Raw genomic sequence first — 21,351 nt, 5'->3', positions numbered from 1 at the left:
ATCAATTTATTTTGAGCTGCAGATGTAATATGTGGAGGTGATTAAACCTTTATATGGTCAAACCGTAGCTACAATATGGCCCGCGACAAAAATGAGTTTGACACCCCTGCTCTAATTGATGTGATTGACTTGAGTGGTCGCCGTACAAACTTCAGAGGAATCACTGAAAAAGGGTTTTTTTGTTGAATTTCTAGACCATACATTTACTTCAAGCATGTGTCTGGATCCAGATGATTTTATTTTGTGCAACCCCTTGAGGAAATAAAATAAGAGTCAATTGAACAAAGCATTTTGTCGGCGTGCTGAGGGCGTGGCGTGTTAAAAGTACTTTTGTTAAAAATAATATTTGTGATTGCATCTTTCAAGTGCACTGTAGATACTTTATACTGTATAGATAGTTGAATAGATACCTATCACAAGGTCACGGCTGTGCAATTATAAGTGAACATTCATCCAGAGAAAAGGGCTTGTTACTGCTGCTGGGGCACTATCGTTTCCTGTTGCTTTTGTAATTACAGGGATCACAATGAGAGGCGTGAGAGATTAGGCAACAAACGTAGTTTCCTTCTTTGTGCGTAAGGAAGTGTGGTTGTAGCCCGAAACATACGTGTCGCCAGTATAGAATTACTAGATTTTTTTTTTTTTTTTACTGTCTAGATTGACAGGACAAAAGTCCCCTCATCGACCTAACACTATCCTGTTTGTGTCCAAACCAGCAACACACGCTGTTATCTCAATCAACACACACACACACACACACACACACACACACACACACACACACACACACGTCTGTACCTCTGAAATGTCTGTTTGGGTTCGCTCTTGTGGAGACAGAAATATACAAGGACAATAAACCATCTGGTCTGATAAGATTTGCACTAAACCCAAAATATAGAGCAGCCCATCTGCTATTTTTTGTCCATCCAGAACACGTTACTGTGCAGTGCGAGTCAAGATTAACATTGCGTTTGTGACTGAGAGGTTAATGATTGAATCCAAAGGGCCCGGCCGGGCGTCTTGGTACGGCCGATGACATCACCCCTGGTTCCGTCTAATCGGCTTCCGAGCAGGAGGAGGTTGGCTCGTGGGGTGGACGCTTTGAAGTGTGATTAGTTGCTGAGTCATTTTCACTCTTAGTGCCAAGGCTGTGCCACTGCTTGCACCATGTAGGAATTTTATCTTGAATCTTTTATGGTCAGGGGCAGGTGACTTGTGCTGGGGCACGCTGGAGGACCTGCAGAGTGGGGAGGAACATTGTCGGGTGGGCTCATTTACTCCGCGGGTGTCTCCTTGGAATCACATCTTTTGTACTTACTTTTATGTGTTGTTCATGTCTCTGCAGTTCATGGCTCGTCCTTGTCTCTGGTCTCCAGTACCTCCTCCATGTACTCGACGGTGAGTAGACAAAAACCACGTGAATGGCAGTTTTGGGTTACACTACCGATTCTTCCCACCAGAGGGCATCGTAGTTGAATTTTAAGAGTAAACTACAATCCCGAGCCGTCGCTTCAATTTTAATGTGGAAATATCTTCAACGGTTGAATATTTTTGGTTTTTCCGGTCAATTGTTTTAGCGAGTGAGTCAGTGTCAGTCAGTTGCGTGCAGCAAGCAGTTAATGTTCAAACCAGACCGACGTGTTTTTGTCTTTTGTTTGCAAAATCATAAAATAATGTGTGTGTGTGTGTGTGTGTGTGTGTGTGTGTGTGTGTGTGTGTGTGTGTGTGTGTGTGTGTGTACAGTAATTGTTATTCACTTAACCCAACCACATCCTCAAACACCCATATGGGACAGTCGACATCGACATTATGGCCAATCAGAGTTGTAGCTCCGGCAGGTAGCCCCGCCTCCACCTCGTCCTCCTCCTCCGGACTGGTTTACTCACCTGGGCAGGTCTTGCACACCAACTCCCATTTGGGCTCTTTCCCTCGAGTCCGAGATTCGGCATTAAAATCAGACTGGAGGCATTATGATGACAACTTTATCCCTCACAGGCACTGGTACATCTTTTCAACTAACGGTAGGGTTGAGAAAGTCAGGGGGACTGCAGGGGTATTTCATGTCATCTTTTGCTCTTGGAGTCAAAAAAAAAAAATAGGTGTCAAATACAAGACATTTGTTTGAGGGGATGAGATGAAGTCTGGAATGCTTGTGGAATGTTTTGTGTTTGGAAAGCTTATCAAAATGTTGGCGTGTGAACATGTCCTGTCTTAGGTTGTAGGCGTTGTTGACTTGTGTGGCACACATCATGTAGTGCGAGAATCCTCGACTGACGGGCTGCTGTGTTGTGTACGGAGGAGCGGTGCTTGATTGACAGCTGTGTGTGCGTGCGCTCGCGTGCTGATCTTCACGTAACCCAATTTGAAAATGTCGTCATTGTAGGTGGCTGCTGCAACGAGGAGGAAAAAAAATCATTTGTGTTGTTTGTTTAAGCTTTCCACGCCATTTATCTCCAAACCTTCCTGATATTCAGGATAGCGTTTTACTGGAAGTGTGGAAACAAACAAACCAAATTTGCTGTCTTGAAGGTGAAGTCTGAAGGAAAAAAAAATTAAAAGCTGGTTTTGTAATACGCCCTCGGGAAAATTCAACCAGTAATTGCAAAATCAAAATTTCGCTTTTCACAAAACGTCCTGATATTGACGGGAAAGATTATATTTGATAATATTTACTTATTAAATATGGCGAGTAGGCTAACACCTCACAGTGTCACATAACTATATTTTACTTTTTAAAAAAACAAGAGTTGTATAGTGTAATGGGCAAGTTCACTTTGTCTTGTTTTTTTCGCTTTGGTTGAGTTAAATCATGACGCAGTTTTACTAATAATCTCTCGTTACGGCCGATGACATCACCCCAGGTTCCGTCTAATCGGCTACCGAGCAGGAATATTAAAAGCTGTCTATTTTTGTTTTCCAATTGAAATTTATGAAGGCGGATGAAATGTTCCGAAGAGATCCTTCACGTACAGTAAATATGGGTGGCGCATATATATATATATATATATTTATTTTTTTTTTGGTGTTTGTTTTTGTGAACAGTAGCAGGGCGTGTTGCGTATGTGTGCGCCTCGACTGCACTTAGTCATTTTTAGTATTGTTACGATGGGAACAATATGACACGCTCGAGTGTAGCGACACGTCAGCAAAATGCCTTCAGGAAGAAAGCTCGCTGCTTTTCAGATATTGTACACCCACGCAGCCTTTTGAGTTTAGAAAGGTTTGGGTAACCTGAAATCTGGAACAATGAGTTGCGACATGTGATCTTGGCTTGTTGACAAGTCTCGGAACATCCCGTAATAAAACTCCCTTTTTTTTTCTCTCTCTTATTGTCTCATCTCACAGAACGAGGAGAAATCTCAGTCAGAGGTGAGTTCAAGGCTGTGCTTTCCTCTCTCTTCAATTTTCCACGTTCAATAGTCGGACGTGTCGGAACATTTAGGGGGCATTTTCACAGTCGTATCCTGTTACACGACGACTTGTCACCATCGAGTCTGACCATGTAAGCCACTCTTCTGTTCCTGTCCGAACACCTGTGGAGGCCACTACAAGGCACATTGTTGCATTTCATCTCTGCTCATATCCGAGTTGCACTGTAGGGGACAGTCATAAATCACCACCCTAGTTTTATATGCGTGTGCAAATTGCAGGTTTTTATGAGGCAGGTATGTCTGCTTTTATATCTGAGGGGTTTTTTTTTTTCCATGTTCTCAGATCCGTAAATTACGCCGGGAACTGGATGCCTCCCAGGAGAAAGTTTCCGCCCTGACAACACAGTTGAGTGCCAACGTGAGTGAATGTGCAAATACACGATGCGTCCATCCACCTCACGTTTTTCGTGCCACAACAACGTGATTAGCAAACCGCTTGTTCATTGCCATCTATTATGGAGATTTGCTCAGGCGCAAATTCCCTGTCGCAATGATATTCGTGCTTATTTTGACTGCTCATGCGTGGCAACTCCCACGGCTTGCCATTTTACATCTGAGGGAGGAGCCATCAGAAAATCTTTGAACATCTCCGGGCACGATCCCCGCTGCCGCCTTCTATGGCCTATGCTGAAGAAAAAAAAATGCTGTGTTGAATGTAGTCAATTTCATTTTGTCAAGTGGTTGCACGATATAAAAGCATCTGGATCCAAATATGTGTTTTAGTAGTCGACTTCATATAAATGTATCTCGATCCAGATGATCTTATTTCAAGCAACCACTTCACAAAATGAAATTGAGTGAATTCAGCACACCACGTTTTTTTTTTCCAGCTTTTACTGCACAAGTTTTGCTGTGCTTCACCGCTTATCTGCCGCCAGAGTCAGTGCACGTCGGGGCTTTAACCGGGGATGACGGATATGCAGCGAAGGCAAAGGTCTTAGATTACAGCAGAGTCGTGTCTTAGCACACTGCTGTGAGCCTGGCCCAGATGTGCCCCGGAGATTTACAAGATTTACAGCGAAGAGTCCAAGATGTGTGTCAGTGTGTGCGTACATGCGTGCGCGTGGGTGTGTACGGTGGGAAGGCATCTTGGCAGGGGGCCGGCGGGGTGGAATAGAAAAGCAGCTAGGTTACAGTGGGTCTTTTTATGTGTGAGCAAGTGGCTGGAGGGCGCCAGTGAGCGCATGCTAGCGAGTGTTAGCGAGATAGCACTTCTGTTACAAATCCCAAAAATAGATGACACATTTTCTGGACACGCCTTGATGCCCCAAAGCAAAGACTCTGAGAACATCTTTGTTTCCAGCAGTCTCATCTTGAATCAGACATCAGTTAGCACCTTACTCAGGTGTCATGCACAGACACACACACATTGAATCGTCCTGCAGACACCTCGGGGTCCTATTTTCGCGCCCAGCCCAAGTCTTGCCGTGTTCACTTTCACTCCCACAACGGCGCAGTTAGGAACAGGCGTTTGCGCCGTTGTGGGAGTGAAAGTGAACACAGCCCCCTTGATTCCTGGCCAATTGAAGCGGCAAGTATTGTATCAAAATTAATATTCGAAATGTTTTTTTTGGGGGCATCAATTAAGGAAATTGGTTGAGTTGTTTTCCACATGAGCGTACCACCTAACCATCAGATCTAATAATAAGCCAATCGATCGTGCCGAAATGTAAGAGCAGCTATGATTTGTCAATGTCCCGCAGGCTCACCTGGTGGCGGCGTTTGAGCAGAGTTTGGGCAACATGACCATCAGGTTGAAGAGTCTCACCTTGACTGCTGAGCAAAAGGTGTGGCAAAGTTTCATTGAACTCTGCAGAGTTGTCGCTTCAATCCACATTTCCCGTTTGACGTGGCAGGACTCGGAGCTGAATGAGTTAAGGAAGACTATCGAGCTGCTGAAAAAGCAGAACGCCGTCGCTCAGGCCGCCATCAATGGCGTGATCAACACTCCCGAGATCACGGCGAAAATGGACAGGATGGGTACGCATGGGCTTCTGTTCTCTTTGCGGTAGAAAAAAATACAATCAAGAGGTTTGTCAGCGTGACTCCCAAAAGTCAAGTGATGTGATTGCTTTGCTCCAGCTGGCAGTCACGGCAGTCTTCAGCAGCAGCAGCAGCAGCAGCGTCAACAGCAGCACCAACCAGACCTGCGAATCAGAAGGCAACACTCCTCCGACAGTGTCAGCAGCGTGGCCAGTGCGACCAGCCATTCCAGTGTGGGCTCCAACATGGACGCGGATGCTAAAAATAAGAAGAAAAACAAGAAGAATTGGGTAAGACCAGACAACATTGAAACGGCCCGACTGTCTGATTTATTGCCTCACAGACATACCCTGGTTTTTTTTTTTTGTTTTTTTTTTTTAATTCTTTTTGTCTTTGTGTGTCTTGGCCTTGCACGTTTGGCTTTCCTCTTCAGACATCTTTCACTGGGGAAAAGGTGACTCATCCAAGGACTATTTGATTTTTGAGGTTTTTGGTCATTGGCAGGTCAAATCTCATCAAAACGTTCAGCTTCCATCGCTTGTTTTCAACTTATATTAAAACAGCAATTCGTAACTACTCGTCGACATGTGACAAATAATACAACAACCTCTGTAGACATCTAAAAAAAAGGCTTGGAAATAACTTGATCTGCATGTCAACTTGTTCATGTAGTTTCTCGGTCAATCATAATGTCTAAGTAGTGAGCAGACAATGACAAACTCTTCCTTCTTTGTGACTTGAAGACATTCTTGTGCACCGGAGGACAAGTCAGAGACGATGACGTAGGCAACTTCTCGCGTATCCGTTCTGTCACGTCACACCGTACGCGGCGGTAGCCCCCTGTTTGGTCAGAACCTGATCATCATGTTGTAGAACTCTAGGTGGAGCTCTGCGCTGCTTTGTGCTGGTGTTAAAAGATGAGAGCTTGTGTCACCTTTCCTGCTTTCGGTGGCGATGATAATAAACAACCCCCCACACACACACACCCACTCCCCATGCCTGTGTAGGAAGCTTAACCTTGCTGGGGGCTCTGCCATGCTCCACCGCTGTGTGTGTGTGTCAGATGCTGCATAGGATAGTGTGTCAGACAGAGATCATGATGTTTAAAAACCCCCCGATACCATCGCTGTAGCCCGCTTTTGACCCGACACGGCTCGAATGTTTGTCTCGCCATAACACATTAACACTCGCACACCCTGTGCTGTTTTGTCTCTCTGTCTTCATTTGCTTCGCTTCACGCGGCAGGTCTCTGAGGTAAGACTAGAGTGCCGACTAAAAGCAGCGGAACGCTCTTTTTAGGTTACTAACCTATTTCCTCCCCCATCCCTCCTTTGCCGACTGCTACTTCCTTTGAGCATTTTCCTCTCCGCAGCACTGCCTCCCCTTACTCACACCCCTCTTGTAGGACTTGGAGCTCTTTGAAAGAAAAAAAAAACACCCTGAAATACTTTACCACTCTCAGAAAAAAAAAGATCTTATCTGTTTTGTGTGGTAGAAGGCCTTGAGAAATGATAAAAGGTACCCATGGCATGAGTTAAAAAAAAAAAAAGTACTTTATGTGCCAAAAACAAATGGGCAAAGGGTCTGAAGCATAACTGTATCGGGGTAACATAAAGCAAGCTCCACGCAGGCACACTTGGATGAATTTGATGTGGGGAAAACAAACTTTTGGATGAAGAGACACAGGCACAAAACTGCAAATTTGAAATTGACTCCAAATTTTCTTCCCGGGCGGCCCGGTGGGCCAGTGGTTAGCGCGTTGACCTCACGGTGCAGAGGTCGTGGGTTCGATCCCGGCTCCGGCCTTCCTGTGTGGAGTTTGCATGTTAACCCTGGGCCCACATGGGTTTTCTCCGGGTACTCCGGTTTCCTCCCACATTCCAAAAACATGCATGGCAGGCTGATTGAATACTCAAAATTGTCCCGAGGTGTGAATGTGAGCGCGGATGGTTGTGCATCTCTGTGTGCCCTGCGATTGGCTGGCAACCGGTTCAGGTTGTCCTCAGCCTACTGCCCGAAGACAGCTGGGATAGGCTCCAGCAACCCCCACAACCCTTGTGAGGATAAAGCGGTTCAATTTTAATTTCTGTTCGTGAAAGTGTAAGGTTTACGCCCAAGGTAATTGGTCATCAGAATCATGCCGATTCTTTCTGTTCTTTCTGAAGTTACTTGTCATGGATTTCGACGAGCCAATCACCTGTGACTCTTTCACTAAAGTAGAACTGGGTAAAAAAAAAAAAATTACATTTGTAAGTGAGAGTCATGAGAGTATCCCAGGGTGATTTTCCACGTTACACAAAGCTGCTCGAAAGGTGCGAAACTATCGTCACCGTCATTTTTCACTGCAGTGAATTCAATTTTGAATATTATTCGGAGACAGACAACATTTGTCAAGACCGTCTCTGACTCACTCACAGTTTTTCACAGCCAATTTCCACTGCTTTTCTTGGCATGACCCTGCACCTCCTCCCTGCTCTTGGTTTTGGAGTGCATCCAAGCGTTCAACAGCAATTTTATGTCTTTCACTTTTTTTTTTTTAACCTGCAGTTGCGAAGCTCCTTCAAGCAGGCATTCAGCAAGAAGAAATCTCCCAAATCAGCTTCCTCCCACTCGGACATCGAGGAGATGACCGATTCTTCGCTGCCTTCCTCCCCGAAACTGCCTCATAACGGCACCACCGCGACCAACCACATGCTCAGGAACACGCACTCCAACTCGCTGTATGTACTCGTGTGTGTACTCTCGGGTCAATTATTGTCTAAAAAGACATTTTTTAAAAAGTTCAAGCAAACATAACCGAGCCCGGACACCACACTTTGACAATGAAAATACTGCAGCTCGTGTGCCAAAAGTCTCCTTCTTTTTCTTTTTTTTTTTTTTTTTAACACTCGCAGATTGTCGGAGTGTTTGGACAGTGAAGCGGAGACGGTAATGCAGCTGCGGAGTGAGCTCAGGGAGAAGGAGATGAAACTGACAGATATCCGCTTGGAAGCGCTCAGCTCCGCCCATCAGCTCGACCAGCTACGAGAGGCCATGAACCGCATGCAGGTTTGAGGGCAGGGCCACGCGCAAATCACTCAGCGGCGGACATCCGCGCCCGCCTTCAACGTGCCCGTTGGTGTGCGCCTTCACAGCTGGAGATCGAGAAGCTGAAGGCGGAGAATGATCGCTTGAAGCTGGAGAGTCAAGGCAGCAGGACGGGTTCCCAAGCCTCCATCTCCTCGTCGCCTCCGCCGCACACACGCAGCCAGCAGGTCCCGGCGTCCGGCGCGGGGGTCCCACAGCACCACGCCACCGGCGAATCCACCAGTTTGGGTAAGCCGTGGATGTTGTCCTCAAACCTGCTGACATTTTGACAGACACTAAAAGGGAGTTGTGAAAAACTTTGGAGACCTGATTTGTTATCTCCTTTGGCAACATGTCAGTGTGGGGGTTTGTATGTGTTTTCTCCTGTGCGTCCGCTTCCTCCAGCAGTCCAAAAACATGCACGTCAGGTTAACGGAAGAATTTGCCATGGCTGCGAATGTAAGTGACAATTCGGGACGTTCGATATCAATTTGTTTCAGACCGATACTGACATCAAGTACCTAGGATCATTTCAATGAGTACTGATGTATCAAGCGTCCATCGTGTAGCACCACCTACTGGCAAGGAAGACTTACTCAATGTCAGATTTTTATTTTATTTTTTTAAGTTTAGTTTTTGCCTAAAGTGTCAGGCTGATACCGATACCCGGCCTCGTTTCAAAGGTTGCTTTTTTTTTTTTTTTTTAAGGTAGCTTGCAATGGGATACGCCTCAGTTGGTTTGCCACAATAGACATGATGGATGTAAATGTTTAGGTTCATGTTTAGCTTTATTCTTTCAAACAAAACAAAACAAAAAAAAAATCAACACTCCTCGCCTCTAAATGTGTTGTGGTGCCCTTTCCTGACCTCCATGTAGGCAGCGTGGATTCGGTGATGAACGGTGTGAACGGTTCAATTCCCATAAGTCAGTCCCTTGTGATTAATTGGCCAAGTGTGTTGTGCTTTTGGCCTTAATTGGGCTTGGAAAACTCCCCACACCGTTAAAAAGAATACTTGGTCTAGAAAATGGGCGGATAGATTCAACACTTGTGGCCTTTGAGTGATTCATCTCATTCATGGTCGCGCTAACACACCAATCTGTTAGCGAGACAAGAAAACAAACCGTTGATTGAGCACTCAGGGAGGGTCGAGATAAAATGCGAGATCAGAATCTTAATTGAGCCGCTGCTCTGTATCTTGTCAGACATGCTGTTGGATGACACGGGTGGAGAGGGGGGGCTGAGGAAGGAGGGCCGCCTCGTCAAGATCGTCGTCAGCCTCGACGAGGACGGCTTGTGGGGTCAGGTGAGACACTGATGCAAAGCAAACCACGCCGTTGACGTTTTTGATTTTGAAATCAATACGGGTGTTTCTCAATCGTAGGAGGCTCGCTGTCCCAGCTTTCTGATAGGCTGCATCGGTGTCAGTGGGAAGACCAAATGGGATGTGTTGGATGGAGTGGTCCGGCGCCTTTTCAAAGTAAGCGACAACATCCAAAGCTATGGCTGACAGCGTCATTACACACGATTCACTCGTGAAATTTGAATTTGCTGTAATGACGATCCTCTGTCTACTAGGAGTATATCACCCACGTGGACCCGGTTAGCCAGCTGGGCTTAAACTCAGACAGCGTGGAGGGATACAACATCGGAGACATCCACAGGCCCCGCAGCCCCTGCCCCGCCCACACCCCCGAGCTGCTACCTTGTGGCTACCTGGTGGGCGACAGCAACACCATCAACATCCAGATCAAAGGTATCAGAATGTCCTCTTCAAAAGCCATTTTCTGATATTTTTCGCTGTACATTCACTTACATTGGGCGGCCCAGTGGTCGACTGGTTCGCGTGTCGGCCTCACAGTGCAGAGGCGCAGGGTTCGATTCCGGCTCCGGTCTTCTTGTGTGGAGTTTGCATGTTCTCCCGGTGCCGGCGTGGGTTTTCTCCGGGTACTCCAGTTTCCTCCCACATTCCAAAGACATGAATGGCAGGTTAATGGAATACTCGAAATTGTGCCCAGGTGTGAGTGTGAGCGCGGATGTTTGTTTGTCTCTGCGTGCCCTGCGATTGGCTGGCAACTGGTTCAGGGTGTACCCCGCCTACGACCCGAAGACGGCTAGAATGGGCTCCGGCGCGAGCGGCCCTTGTGAGGATAAGTGGATCAAAATGGATAGATAAATTCAATTCAATTGACACATGGAAGCCTGCGCCTTCCAAAATTGTCCAAGTGACTACACAAGTGTCGCCACCGGTCGTGATGGAAGTCACCAAATATTCAGCATTACAATCTATGTGGCCTAATTTAAAAGAAAAACCCCCTCCGCTTTACTGGTCGGCGTCTGTCGTTATTTTGCTTTTTTATTGACTGACACACGTCTAATTTGACCAATTTGACAACTGTAGTTCAGAGTTACAGGGGGTGGTTTTTCATGGCTCCAACGATGCCCCAACACATTTCTAAATCGTCCCGCTTGACACCACTTTGTGTCCGTTCTCTGCAGGCGTAAGCAGTGACAGCGTGGACTCGCTGGTGTTTGACACCCTCATCCCCAAGCCGATGCTGCAGCGTTACGTCTCCCTGCTGAGGGAGCACCGCAGGGTCATCCTGTCGGGGCCCAGCGGCACGGGAAAGACGTATCTGGCCAATCAGCTTTCTCAACACTTGCTGCTCCTCGAGGGCCGACCTCTGACCCCTCAAGCCATCGTCACGTTCAACGTGGACCACAAATCCAGCAAGGTGATCACATAGACGGTGTTGCACTTATTTTATCATGAGAGTTTTGAAATAGAAATGATATAGCGTCTGAAATGCTTCCTCCGCGTAGGAGCTTCGGCAGTATCTCTCGGGATTAGCCGAGCAGTGCGGCGGGGTGGCGGGTGAGGAGAGCCCTCTAGTGGTCATTCTGGACAACCTGCATCACATCAGCTCCCTGAGCGAGATCTTCAACGGCGTCTTCAGCAGCAGCCACGAACACAGGTTGGTCAGACTCAAAGGCGTGTATGTGTACACTGAAGGCTCCAAAAAAAAACATTTTTCCCCCTTTTTGTCGAAGCAATTTTGTAATTTTGAGGGGATTTTTTTTTGTGGCAGATTAATCTCAGTGGACATGAAGCAAGGGTGATTGTAGGTTTTATGACGGGGAGTTGAGGGGGATCAGCTATTGAATAGTTAATGTCACGTCAATTCTATTGCATAATCAAATATTCTGATAGATTTTAGTTTGATTAACGAGCATTTTTGTACAGCAGAGAAAACAAAACATTTAACTTTATAACGAACAAACAGTTGGTTACATTTTTTTTTTTTTTTTTTAATTATCAAACGTTTCCATTTTTGTAATTCCCATTGTGCATAACACAAATATACATGTCGGTATTTTTTTGCATCAAAATCACAAGGCGTTCATCTTTTAAAAAGGCATTATCGGTTTTTGTGGAACTTCACTTGGCATTTATGATTTTAGGCCAGAAAAATATTCTTTTTTCTGCCAGAACTTTTGCAAGGGTTCAAACTAAAATGAAGACACCTCGGGAGGAAACAAAGAATTCTTCCATTTCACATCACCAAAATCGTACAAAATATCCCCCACTTAAGAGTATTACACTGGCCGTGCTATAGTGAGCAACACGTATCAGCACGCCGTATGATATCATTATTGTGGCGGTACTTGTCATCTTGGTAAAAAGGCGCAAATTTCACGGTAATCATAATGAACAGAAAGCTAGCCTTCCGCAGGTCTAATGTTAATGTTTGTATATGCCGGCACAAGTGGAATTTACGACTTTGGCAGGCCATGAAGATCTTACCGATGTGCATTATGTCTCCCTTCAGCCCATATATCATCGGCACAATGAGTCAAGCTACGTCGTCTGCGCCCAACTTGCAGCTTCACCACAACTTCAGGTACACATTTTTTGTTTTTTGTTGGGTTTGCTTTTTGGGGGGTGGGGGGGGCGTGTAAATAATCCTTAAGACTTAAGACGCGTCTTATCATCAGGTGGGTGCTGTGCGCTAACCACACGGAGCCAGTCAAAGGCTTCCTGGGACGCTTCCTGCGTCGGAAGCTGATCGAGATGGAAATAGGCAGGCGGACGCGCAACGTGGAGCTGGTGAAGATCATTGACTGGATCCCAAGGGTGTGGCACCATCTCAACCGTTTCCTGGAGACGCACAGCTCCTCGGACGTGACCATAGGTGAGAGCTGGGCTCATTTTGTAAAAGCGGGCATCAGCGGCGAGGCGACCCGCCACTCACGTCTGTGCGTCGCTGGCTGACAGGTCCTCGCCTCTTCCTGTCGTGTCCGATCGATGTGGAGGGATCCAGGGTTTGGTTCACGGACCTCTGGAATTACTCCATCATTCCATACATGCTGGAGGCCGTTCGGGAAGGATTGCAGGTGACACACACGCATACTTTTGAGGCTTTATCATGAAACAAATGAACATTTATTAATACGTAAATGCACACAAAAAAAATTGGACTCTTGGCATTATTATTGTTCGTTTTTATTTTGTGTTGACTTTATTGATTTATTTATTTTAATCCATGGAATATTTGTTGAGTGCAAGACAAAGAAAACGTGAAAACAAACAATGGTTTTGCCATTAATTTGAGTAAAGATGTCATTTCAGTTAGTCACTGTTTTTGTTGTTTTTTAAAAAGATATTTTCATTTTTATTATGTTCATGAAAAGGTTTTATTTCAATCTAAGTTTTTTGGTTAGTTATCGTTCACTATAGTAATCTTGACCATTGAGTACTGGTACTGATTCCCAGGTACCGTTTCTCCAAAGCCGCCTTATCTTGACGCTCTAATCATTTCCTCTCCTAAACATCTTCATCAGAGAAACAAAAAACTAAAATAATGTAAACTTACCATTTCGATTAGAATTAAAATTATTTTTTTTTTGCTAAGTCCTTTTGGCCGTCGACGTCATGGCGCTCTGTGCTCTGTTCAGCTGTACGGTCGGAGGGCTGCGTGGGAGGACCCCGCCGCCTGGGTGATTGACACCTACCCGTGGTCGGCGACGCCCGCTCCAGCCGATTGGCCCCCGTTGCTGCAGCTGCGGCCAGAGGACGTGGGATTCGATGGCTACTCGGCCCCAAGGGAAGGTATCCGGAAAGAGCCGCCTCAGAGCGACAGTGATGCCGACCCACTGGTGAGTCAGGTTGCAAAACTTCCGGAAATTTTCAAATTCCCATCGGAATTAATGCAGAATTTTCCAAATTGGTGTCACCCTAATTGAGGACAAGCTCACGTCCAACTCTTTGACGTTTCACTCCTTTAAGCAGAACTTGCTTGTTGACAAAATCTGTCAAAATTTGTCAATTAAAATTTCTCTGGGTACTCCGGTTTCCTCCCACATTCCAAAAACATGCATGGCAGGCTGAATGAACACTCTAAAATTGTCCCTAGGTGTCAGTGTGAGCGCGAATTGTTGTTCGTCTCTGTGTGCCCTCCGATTGGCTGGCAACTGGTTCAGGGTGTCCCCCGCCTACTGCCCGAAGACAGCTGGGATAGGCTCCAGCACCCCCACGACCCTTGTGAGGATAAAGCGGATCGGAAAATGGATGGATGGATGGACGTATCAAACACCTGTCGTGAATGTTGCTATGTAGCAAGCTGCTTGTTGGAGCAGCAAGTTGTGCAAAAAGAACTGAAGCATTGAACAATTGGACCATGTGCATTACAAAAGTGAGACATTGTTAACTTAGCTTCATCTGTAAAGGTGATAGTTCATTCTGAAATCCCACCCGAAATGCCAAACTATGCCAAACTTATTGTTAATGTTTTATTTCCAATAACATACGACCTCAGGTCTGCTTTTGTCAACTGCGCAACTCAAAAAAAGCAACTTTTGACACATCCCACTAGATGAACATGCTGATGCGGCTGAAGGAGGCAGCGACATCGTCGAGCCCCCAGAGCTACGACAGCGACTCCAACAGCAACAGCCACCAGGACGACGTCCTGGACTCGTCACTGGAGTCCACCCTGTGATGCATTCGAGACGCGACCTCGTCACCTGCGTCGTCGCCACCGCCAGACTGCTCTCTCACTGTGAGACTTTGCTCGAAAATCCAGCCACCTTCAATTAATTTGGGTGCAGGCAACCCAAATATGATGACAAAAGAGACAAAGGTGTTTCCGAGGACATAAGGGCAACTCAAGTTTTTGCTGCACTGTGTTGTTTTTCTTTTTTTGGTTTTGATTTGTTTTTCACCACTGTGGCCCGCGGCTTCTCTGGGAAGGAGCTTTTTGTCATCAGCGTCAGACAGAATAAAAGCACAGCGCCCGACAACGTTCGAGGCGTCATTGCGATCAGCACCAGCCGTCAGTCAGCGTACCCTCCCCATCCACCCCCATTAAGTTACATCATCAGGCGGCAGTCCACCTGTCAGACCTGCAGGTGGCGACACATGCTCCTCAACTGAAAAGTCGATCGTGGGCATCGTGCAGGTGCACTTGACATTATTGCGCCACTAAATTCATTTTTTACATTCAGAGCGATTATTGTTATGTGCATGAATTTGACGACGTAGCAAAGATGCTAGCAAACACTGTAGCAAAAAGTAAGAAGAACGGCACCTGATATCAGTCATGAGACAATAGAAAGGAGTGAAATAGGCCAAATGTCCAAGTCAATGCAGAGCATTTTGCTTTGATTCCATGTTTACGGTAAAGAAAAAAAAAAAAAGAATCCTTTTGCATGTTCTGTTTTAGAGTTCCACTTTTACCTCCACACAAGTTCTTGCTCTGACTGCATAAGATCTTCGTGGTCATTCGTAGCACAAAGATCTAAAGGTGCTATTGAAACAAAAAAATGCCTTACTTTTTTTTTCCAACAAATGTACTTTGGTTCTTTCTTGGTCTCAGAGACCATAAACATCGAGGGCTCTGAGTCGACTCCCTACAAACTTTTGGAGAGAAGTGTCGCCGATTCATCAAGACCAATACTGTGTGAAGAAATAGAACGAGTGAATGGGTAGTAAAATTGGATTTGCATACTTGGCCCACCGACGAGAAGCTGGTGAATAGAAGAGAAGAACAGAACAGTACATTTCGAACAAGCTTGCTGTTCCAAACCGGTGGTTGAGTTTGCTATTTTTATACCTCATCCCACGCTATTTGATCACATACTCTTTTAATGATTTGAAGATTTATGGGGGAGTGTGGAAGCAAATGTATATGCTGCTTTGTTTGATAGAACTGATTTACAGGTTCAATGTATGAAAATACATGAGGTCTAAAGACAATGTAAGAAGACGGTTGTACATTTTTTTTTTAAACCTCACAGCTGCCTTTTAGGTTGGGCAGACAAGCAGTTAAAAAAAAAAAACATGTTGCCCGGCACAGCATCAATCCAATGTCTTTGTTGTTGTCACCAATTCTATGCAACATTCATCGGGATCTTCAGTGGAAGCCAAAAGCTGATTGTGCACTGCTAAGAGTGACGTGCAGCATGGAAGCGCGTCACTTTTGTGGCCCGTTTGTTGACTGTGTGTTTGTCTGGGTCCTGTAAGCACAAAAGAGACTTGAGAGGTGTTGATGTTGTTCCAGTATTGAACTATTATTTTCTTTTTTTGTTGTTTTTAAACTTACAAGCTCAATGAATGTTTAGCCTTCTTTGCTATGTAACATACTGTTGACTTTGTAAATACTTAATGATTTTGGACTACACTTTTCTAGCTGATTTGTTACGGTACTTGAAAACGAGTATTTTGTGTACAGTCTCTTTACATCTGAGCACTGTGGTGCTTTTTTCTTGTCATCGCTGAGATTCTATCACTGTCTTAGTCTTAAGTTATTGTGGTTCAATAAAACAATGATTATTTATGATTGGATTTGGTATTACCGTTCACTTATTTTATTTTAATTTATTTTTTACAGGACACACTTGAATGTAGGTTGCGAACATGTTTATTTGGTATTTGTACAAAAAGTAAAATGAACATACAGTATATACACCACATAATACAACATGCGTTTGAAACAAATTCATATAAATTATTAATGAAATAGCTACATCTTTTTCAATAAACAACTCTATTCAAGGTGAAGGTAAAATGAACTCAATTGGCATAAAATTCCATACAAAATTGTACAAAACACTGTACATTTCAACGAAGCTGTGCAAAAACAGCAAATGGCTGCTCAGAAGCAGATCCTGTCCAGTGCGCGTGCGCTGCTTGGAAACTTTTTTTTTTTTTTTTTAATTGAAAACTAAATGGCATCTGTGGGGTCGTGAGCCAGAACGGATTCGTCTTCCAACCATTTCGTGGAAAAAAAAAAAGTCTTGTGAGTGTGAAGTCCTACGATACGGTGATTTCCTCTTCGTCCGACTCTGAGAAGTCCGAGTGCTTGCTGGAGAGCGACGGCGACGAGACGCCGCAGGAGCCCGTCGTCTGCCTGCCGAAAGCTTCGTCCTCGTCCTCCTCGTCGTCTTCGGACTTCTTGCCCACGTCGCTGAGGTCCGGGTGTGGGTTGGCTTTGGTGGGCAGCGTTTGCTCGCGGCAGCCGCCAGACGAGAGCAGCTCGCGCTCCTTCGAATTCCTCCACTTCATCCGCCTGTTCTGGAACCAAATCTTCACCTGCGGAGACACAAGGCGAGTTATGTACTTCACGAAACAAGGTTTTTGTTGCCAAAAGGTGCCGACGTGCGTGATGACGTCATTGCGTATTTACGTAAACTCGCCATTCTCAAATTTAAAAAAAAAAATCACTCCAGTTCCGTTGTATTATCACAACTCGTAAATTCTAATTTCTGTATAGTTGCACTTCGTCAATTCATTCCAGTACACGTTTTATTAATTTCTTTGTGCACGCTGTAAGTTTTAATTGAATCATTATACACAGGTTTTTTTGTTTTGTTTTGTTTTTCAATGTTGGTTATGCTTGGGCAGTCCAGTACTTGGTGTGAAAAGTTTTAGAACCACTGACGGATAGTTCATTCCAGATAACACAACGCAGTCAAAGGCAAAACTACCCCTGACTGAGCTCAGCAACTAAATAATTTGAAAAATGTTCATTTTTACAAGTCTAATTTGTTTGTTTCTCATCACGTTTTTGTTTTTTGCTAATTTAAAATAAAAGTTTGCGATATTCATATTTCTAATCGATATAAGCTAAAATCTCTATTCGTTTAGTTTCAACTACGCTTGGTGAAATATTTAAATGTATTCAGTTAAATTAGTACCTCACAATGCATTTTTGCAAGTGCTGTGTTCATGTCGTTTAGAGTGTTGGTGTCACTTTTCAAAGGTTTCCAAACAAATTTCTAAAGTTGCAACATTTGATGTTTGGTACTTTTTTGGTGGGGAGGAAGGGTGTACAAATGTTGCTTGTCTTAAAAGTTATAAATCTAGCAACAAAAATGCTATGGTGATATAGTGAGCAACATAAGTCGAAACTGTCAGTCACTCACTAACAGCATTCCAATTAATATTTGAATGAAAAGCACTTACGGTCCCTAAATATAAAACAATCAAATGAAAGAGAGTAAGTACGACCTACAGCCTAACTCCAAATGTTCCGATATGGTTGTATCTCAAGATGTTTTTACCTGGGAATCTTTCAGGCCCAGTTTGGAGGCCAGCTTCTTCCTGTCCGGCTTGCTGATGTACTTCTGTTTTTGGAACATCTTCTCCAAAGCTTTGCGCTGCACATCGGAGAAGACGGCCCTCCGCAGCATCCCTCTGCGGGGCTTCCCTCGGGCAGCTAGCGGCCACGAGAAGGTCCCTGGGATCGGCACGGCGGAAGAAGCTGTGGAAATGCCACACAAAAAACAAAAATAAACAGGTGAATCAAAACAAATTAATGACATAACCGTGTGTTATCATTGAGGGTGTTGGCACTGGGTCTCGTTTTCTTTTTGGAGTGAAATGGCACGAGGTGACTAATTAGCACATTGGGAGCATTGGTATGTAAACGAGGCAGCCTTTCCTTGAAGGAGGCCTGCGTGGGCGGATAGAGGAGTTAATAAAGCGTGAACGGTAATTGTGTAGTAATGAACTAACACAGAAAAGACTCTGGACAGGCGGCGAAGGCCATATATTACGGCCACAAAAGGAGATTTACACTTTCAAACTAAACACAACCGCATACCAGAATACTGATGCCCGAAAAGCGGGGAGGGAATGGCGTCCCCCCCTTTGCCCCCCCCCTTCTTCTTCTTGCTGCCCTCAAATCATTTTCATTAAATGAACACGAAAAGCTATTGAGGACGCTAAGTTTCTTTGTTGGCCCATTCAACCGAGCCCATAAAAGGGACTCGGTCGCCATTATGATTAGTCTGAATGAAAGACTTTTATAGACTTTTCTAAGAGATTATTCTTCATCTCGGCTCGCCATCGCCCGCTGGAGAGGCAAGTGAGAGAGAGAGAGAGAGGGAGAGAGAGAAAGAGAGAGAGATTATAAGCAAAAACATCCTCAGCAGGGAGATTTTAAAGCACCTTTTGGTGGCAAGAAGCACGACGAAACATTGGTTCTGATTGGAACGCGATTGGACCGGCGGTCACATGACGCTTTATGTCACGTGACAACATTAAGGCCAGGGGCCACACACATCCTTGTATGGGTGTGTGTGTAAAGTAAGCACATCATGTATTCACTCATTTGTTGCTGAACTCTGGACAAAATTACACATTGACTACATTTTTAAGGGCGGGGGGTGCGGGGTGGGGGGGGTCATTTTGCGACTTGCTGTTGACTGAAAATGAGATCACAGTGCTCAGCTGGCGAAAGTCACATGACCAACCCCAGAAAACAGGTGAGCTGTGATTGGTTGTTACCTGATCCTTTGGCAAGGTGATGTCATTTTCAGTGGACAGCAAATCAAGTGGCAAAATGGCCGCCCCCTGAGATGGATAAAAATGGGCGGATTTTGCGGCTTAATTCATATTACACAAGCACAATATTAATCAAAATGCCCTGTTTATAATACTTGGGTGCGAAACATTTTTGACTTAAATGTGTAGACATTTAACAAAGTGAATAAATTGCTAGCAACTGCGTAACAAACCCTCTCTTGACTTTGGATTTCAAAACTAGTTATTCGTCGATTTCTTGTCAATTTAAATGGCTCCACAACATCGAAACCATAACTACAACGTGACCCTCGACAAAAACGACTTTGACACCCCCGCTCTATGTGAGCTTGTGAGAATATAGAAATCGCTCAATGGCGGCTAATGGGGAAATTAGTGCATGACTGGTAAAAGTCACTCTCCGGGGTGGGTGGTTCACCACAGTGGGGGCTGACCAAATTGGTCACGGTGCCGGAAAAAAAAAAACTTTTGTTGGCAACTCATGCGCCTGGTGGCCCCCTGGGCTCTGTGGGAAAAAATACCTCTAAAAAAACCGCCCCTGAATGGATAGCTGGGGGGCCATAACTGGCCACCCCGCCTCTAATTTAGAGCGTGACGATTAGGGATAATTGGTTAATTAGACGGTGGGTGGGTCTGGGCCAGAGGCCATTAGAGAACCAGGCAATTTAAATAAAAATCTTTCAGTGTTTCTATTTTGGGGAGAAGGCGATGGAGGGGAATCATACATGCGTGTAAATAAGGCGTCCTGAACATGGGCTGGAAGGTTCCGTCAAAACAGGGGACATGGAAGCTCTTGGAGTGCACGCTGTGGACTGTCGGGGGCGAGGGTGCTGCGGGGGGGGAAGCGATACAAGTTAGAATCAGGTTCACGCTGACGTGGCGTGACGTGAGTCGGGTAAAACTTACGTGTCTTTGGCGACGGCGCAAGGATGGCGCTCACCCCAAACTTGAGGAAAGTTGCATCCTTGCTACCGGACGTTTTGGGCGAGCACGACTCGCGCGTCACGGTGCCGGTGGGCGAACCTCGATCCACGCGAGCGTCCGCGAAAGATAAAGTGGTGGCAGCCGTCGGCGGCGTCCGGTTGAGGAAGGCGGCGGGTCGGCTTATCCGCAGTAGGTCCTCCACGAGGAAGCTGGAGTGGGTCGGCAAAGCGGCCGGGAAACTGTGGTGAAGCGGCAGAGCGGCGGCCGCTGGCCGGTAGAGGCCCGGGTAGAGGGCGGGGGGCGCGATGACGCTTGGGATCATCATGGTCCCGACTCGTGCCTGAGGAGTACTCCGCGTATCTTAGCGAGGGGAACTTGTCGAGTGTTTGCAAAGTCCTCTGTGGTCTCCTCGCGGTGGGCACAGGAGCTTTATAGCTGCGGACCCCCACCGCAACCCCCACCCCACCCCCTCGACGCCCACCCCTCTCGGGCCTGACAGGCTCAACAATGGAGCCAAACAAAGTTCTCCTCAAGGGCCGCTTTCATTGCCCCTTCTCGAGCAATGCGATTGGCCGGGGAGGGCGCAATTTATGATTGCATTCGACTTCATAAGCAAGCAAGACACAATGTGGCAACCACAAAGGAGGTCCACTCATCAGTTTTGCATATGGACCACTTTCCTTTCACCGTATTGTGTTGGGCCGAGGCAAGCTGCCTAATTAAAGACCAATCTTTACATATTGTCTCATTATCTGCGGGCTTTTCATTACTTTACCCATCATTCCTTTCGCGTCGTAATTCACAATGGGAACATGTTTCCAGAGCGTACCGCCCGATGAAATGTTTCAAAAAGAAAAAAAAAGCAGATGTTGATAAAACAGAAGAATAAACTTGCTTGTTGCATTCTGTTTTTGCATCAGACAAAAAAGAGAGTTCCCGATGCCCGCTCTATATATCAGGCCGAGACGCTTCCAAAATGCAAATGAGTTTTTAGGGTTTCATGGGATTTTCAACACTCAATCTGGCCCTCGTCATGGAATAATGTCTTAACGGGATTGCCGCTATCAAAACGCTTTAACAGATGTGTTAAATATCACTTTGTGCACAGTCGCGGCTCGCCGCG

General features: G+C 45.6%; 2 protein-coding genes across 7 annotated transcripts in view; one reads left to right on the top strand and one right to left on the bottom strand.

Moving 5' to 3' along the window:
• nav2a (neuron navigator 2a) overlaps positions 1-16,322 on the top strand; it is a 142,362-nt gene extending 126,040 nt beyond the window's left edge. For all 6 annotated transcript variants that reach the window (XM_019876375.1, XM_019876372.1, XM_019876374.1 and 3 more), the window contains 19 exons: positions 1,346-1,398; positions 3,346-3,369; positions 3,715-3,789; positions 5,135-5,218; positions 5,288-5,411; positions 5,514-5,704; positions 7,962-8,134; positions 8,309-8,462; positions 8,549-8,729; positions 9,685-9,785; positions 9,864-9,959; positions 10,058-10,235; positions 10,979-11,214; positions 11,303-11,454; positions 12,310-12,381; positions 12,476-12,672; positions 12,756-12,874; positions 13,436-13,636; positions 14,353-16,322. In XM_019876375.1, coding sequence (XP_019731934.1) covers positions 1,346-1,398; positions 3,346-3,369; positions 3,715-3,789; positions 5,135-5,218; positions 5,288-5,411; positions 5,514-5,704; positions 7,962-8,134; positions 8,309-8,462; positions 8,549-8,729; positions 9,685-9,785; positions 9,864-9,959; positions 10,058-10,235; positions 10,979-11,214; positions 11,303-11,454; positions 12,310-12,381; positions 12,476-12,672; positions 12,756-12,874; positions 13,436-13,636; positions 14,353-14,478 — 2,537 coding nt within the window. In that variant the 3' untranslated portion in view covers positions 14,479-16,322. The remainder of the gene's footprint in view (positions 1-1,345; positions 1,399-3,345; positions 3,370-3,714; positions 3,790-5,134; positions 5,219-5,287; positions 5,412-5,513; positions 5,705-7,961; positions 8,135-8,308; positions 8,463-8,548; positions 8,730-9,684; positions 9,786-9,863; positions 9,960-10,057; positions 10,236-10,978; positions 11,215-11,302; positions 11,455-12,309; positions 12,382-12,475; positions 12,673-12,755; positions 12,875-13,435; positions 13,637-14,352) is intronic.
• Positions 16,323-16,382: 60 nt separating this feature from the next.
• On the bottom strand, positions 16,383-20,640 carry dbx1a (developing brain homeobox 1a). The gene is made up of 4 exons (XM_019876377.1): positions 20,211-20,640; positions 20,030-20,134; positions 18,041-18,240; positions 16,383-17,069 (listed from the first exon to the last, which is right to left on the bottom strand). The coding sequence occupies exons 1-4, from the start codon at positions 20,551-20,553 to the stop codon at positions 16,791-16,793; spliced, it is 927 nt and encodes a 308-aa protein (XP_019731936.1). The 5' UTR covers positions 20,554-20,640; the 3' UTR covers positions 16,383-16,790.
• Between the last annotated feature and the right edge of the window lie 711 nt (positions 20,641-21,351).

The sequence above is a fragment of the Hippocampus comes genome, unplaced genomic scaffold (assembly GCF_001891065.2).
Source record: "Hippocampus comes isolate QL1 unplaced genomic scaffold, H_comes_QL1_v1.1 scaffold150, whole genome shotgun sequence".
NCBI classification, from domain to species: Eukaryota; Metazoa; Chordata; class Actinopteri; order Syngnathiformes; family Syngnathidae; genus Hippocampus; species Hippocampus comes.
Note: the sequence above shows the minus strand (reverse complement) of the source record. Positions and strands in the feature narration are given on the sequence as shown.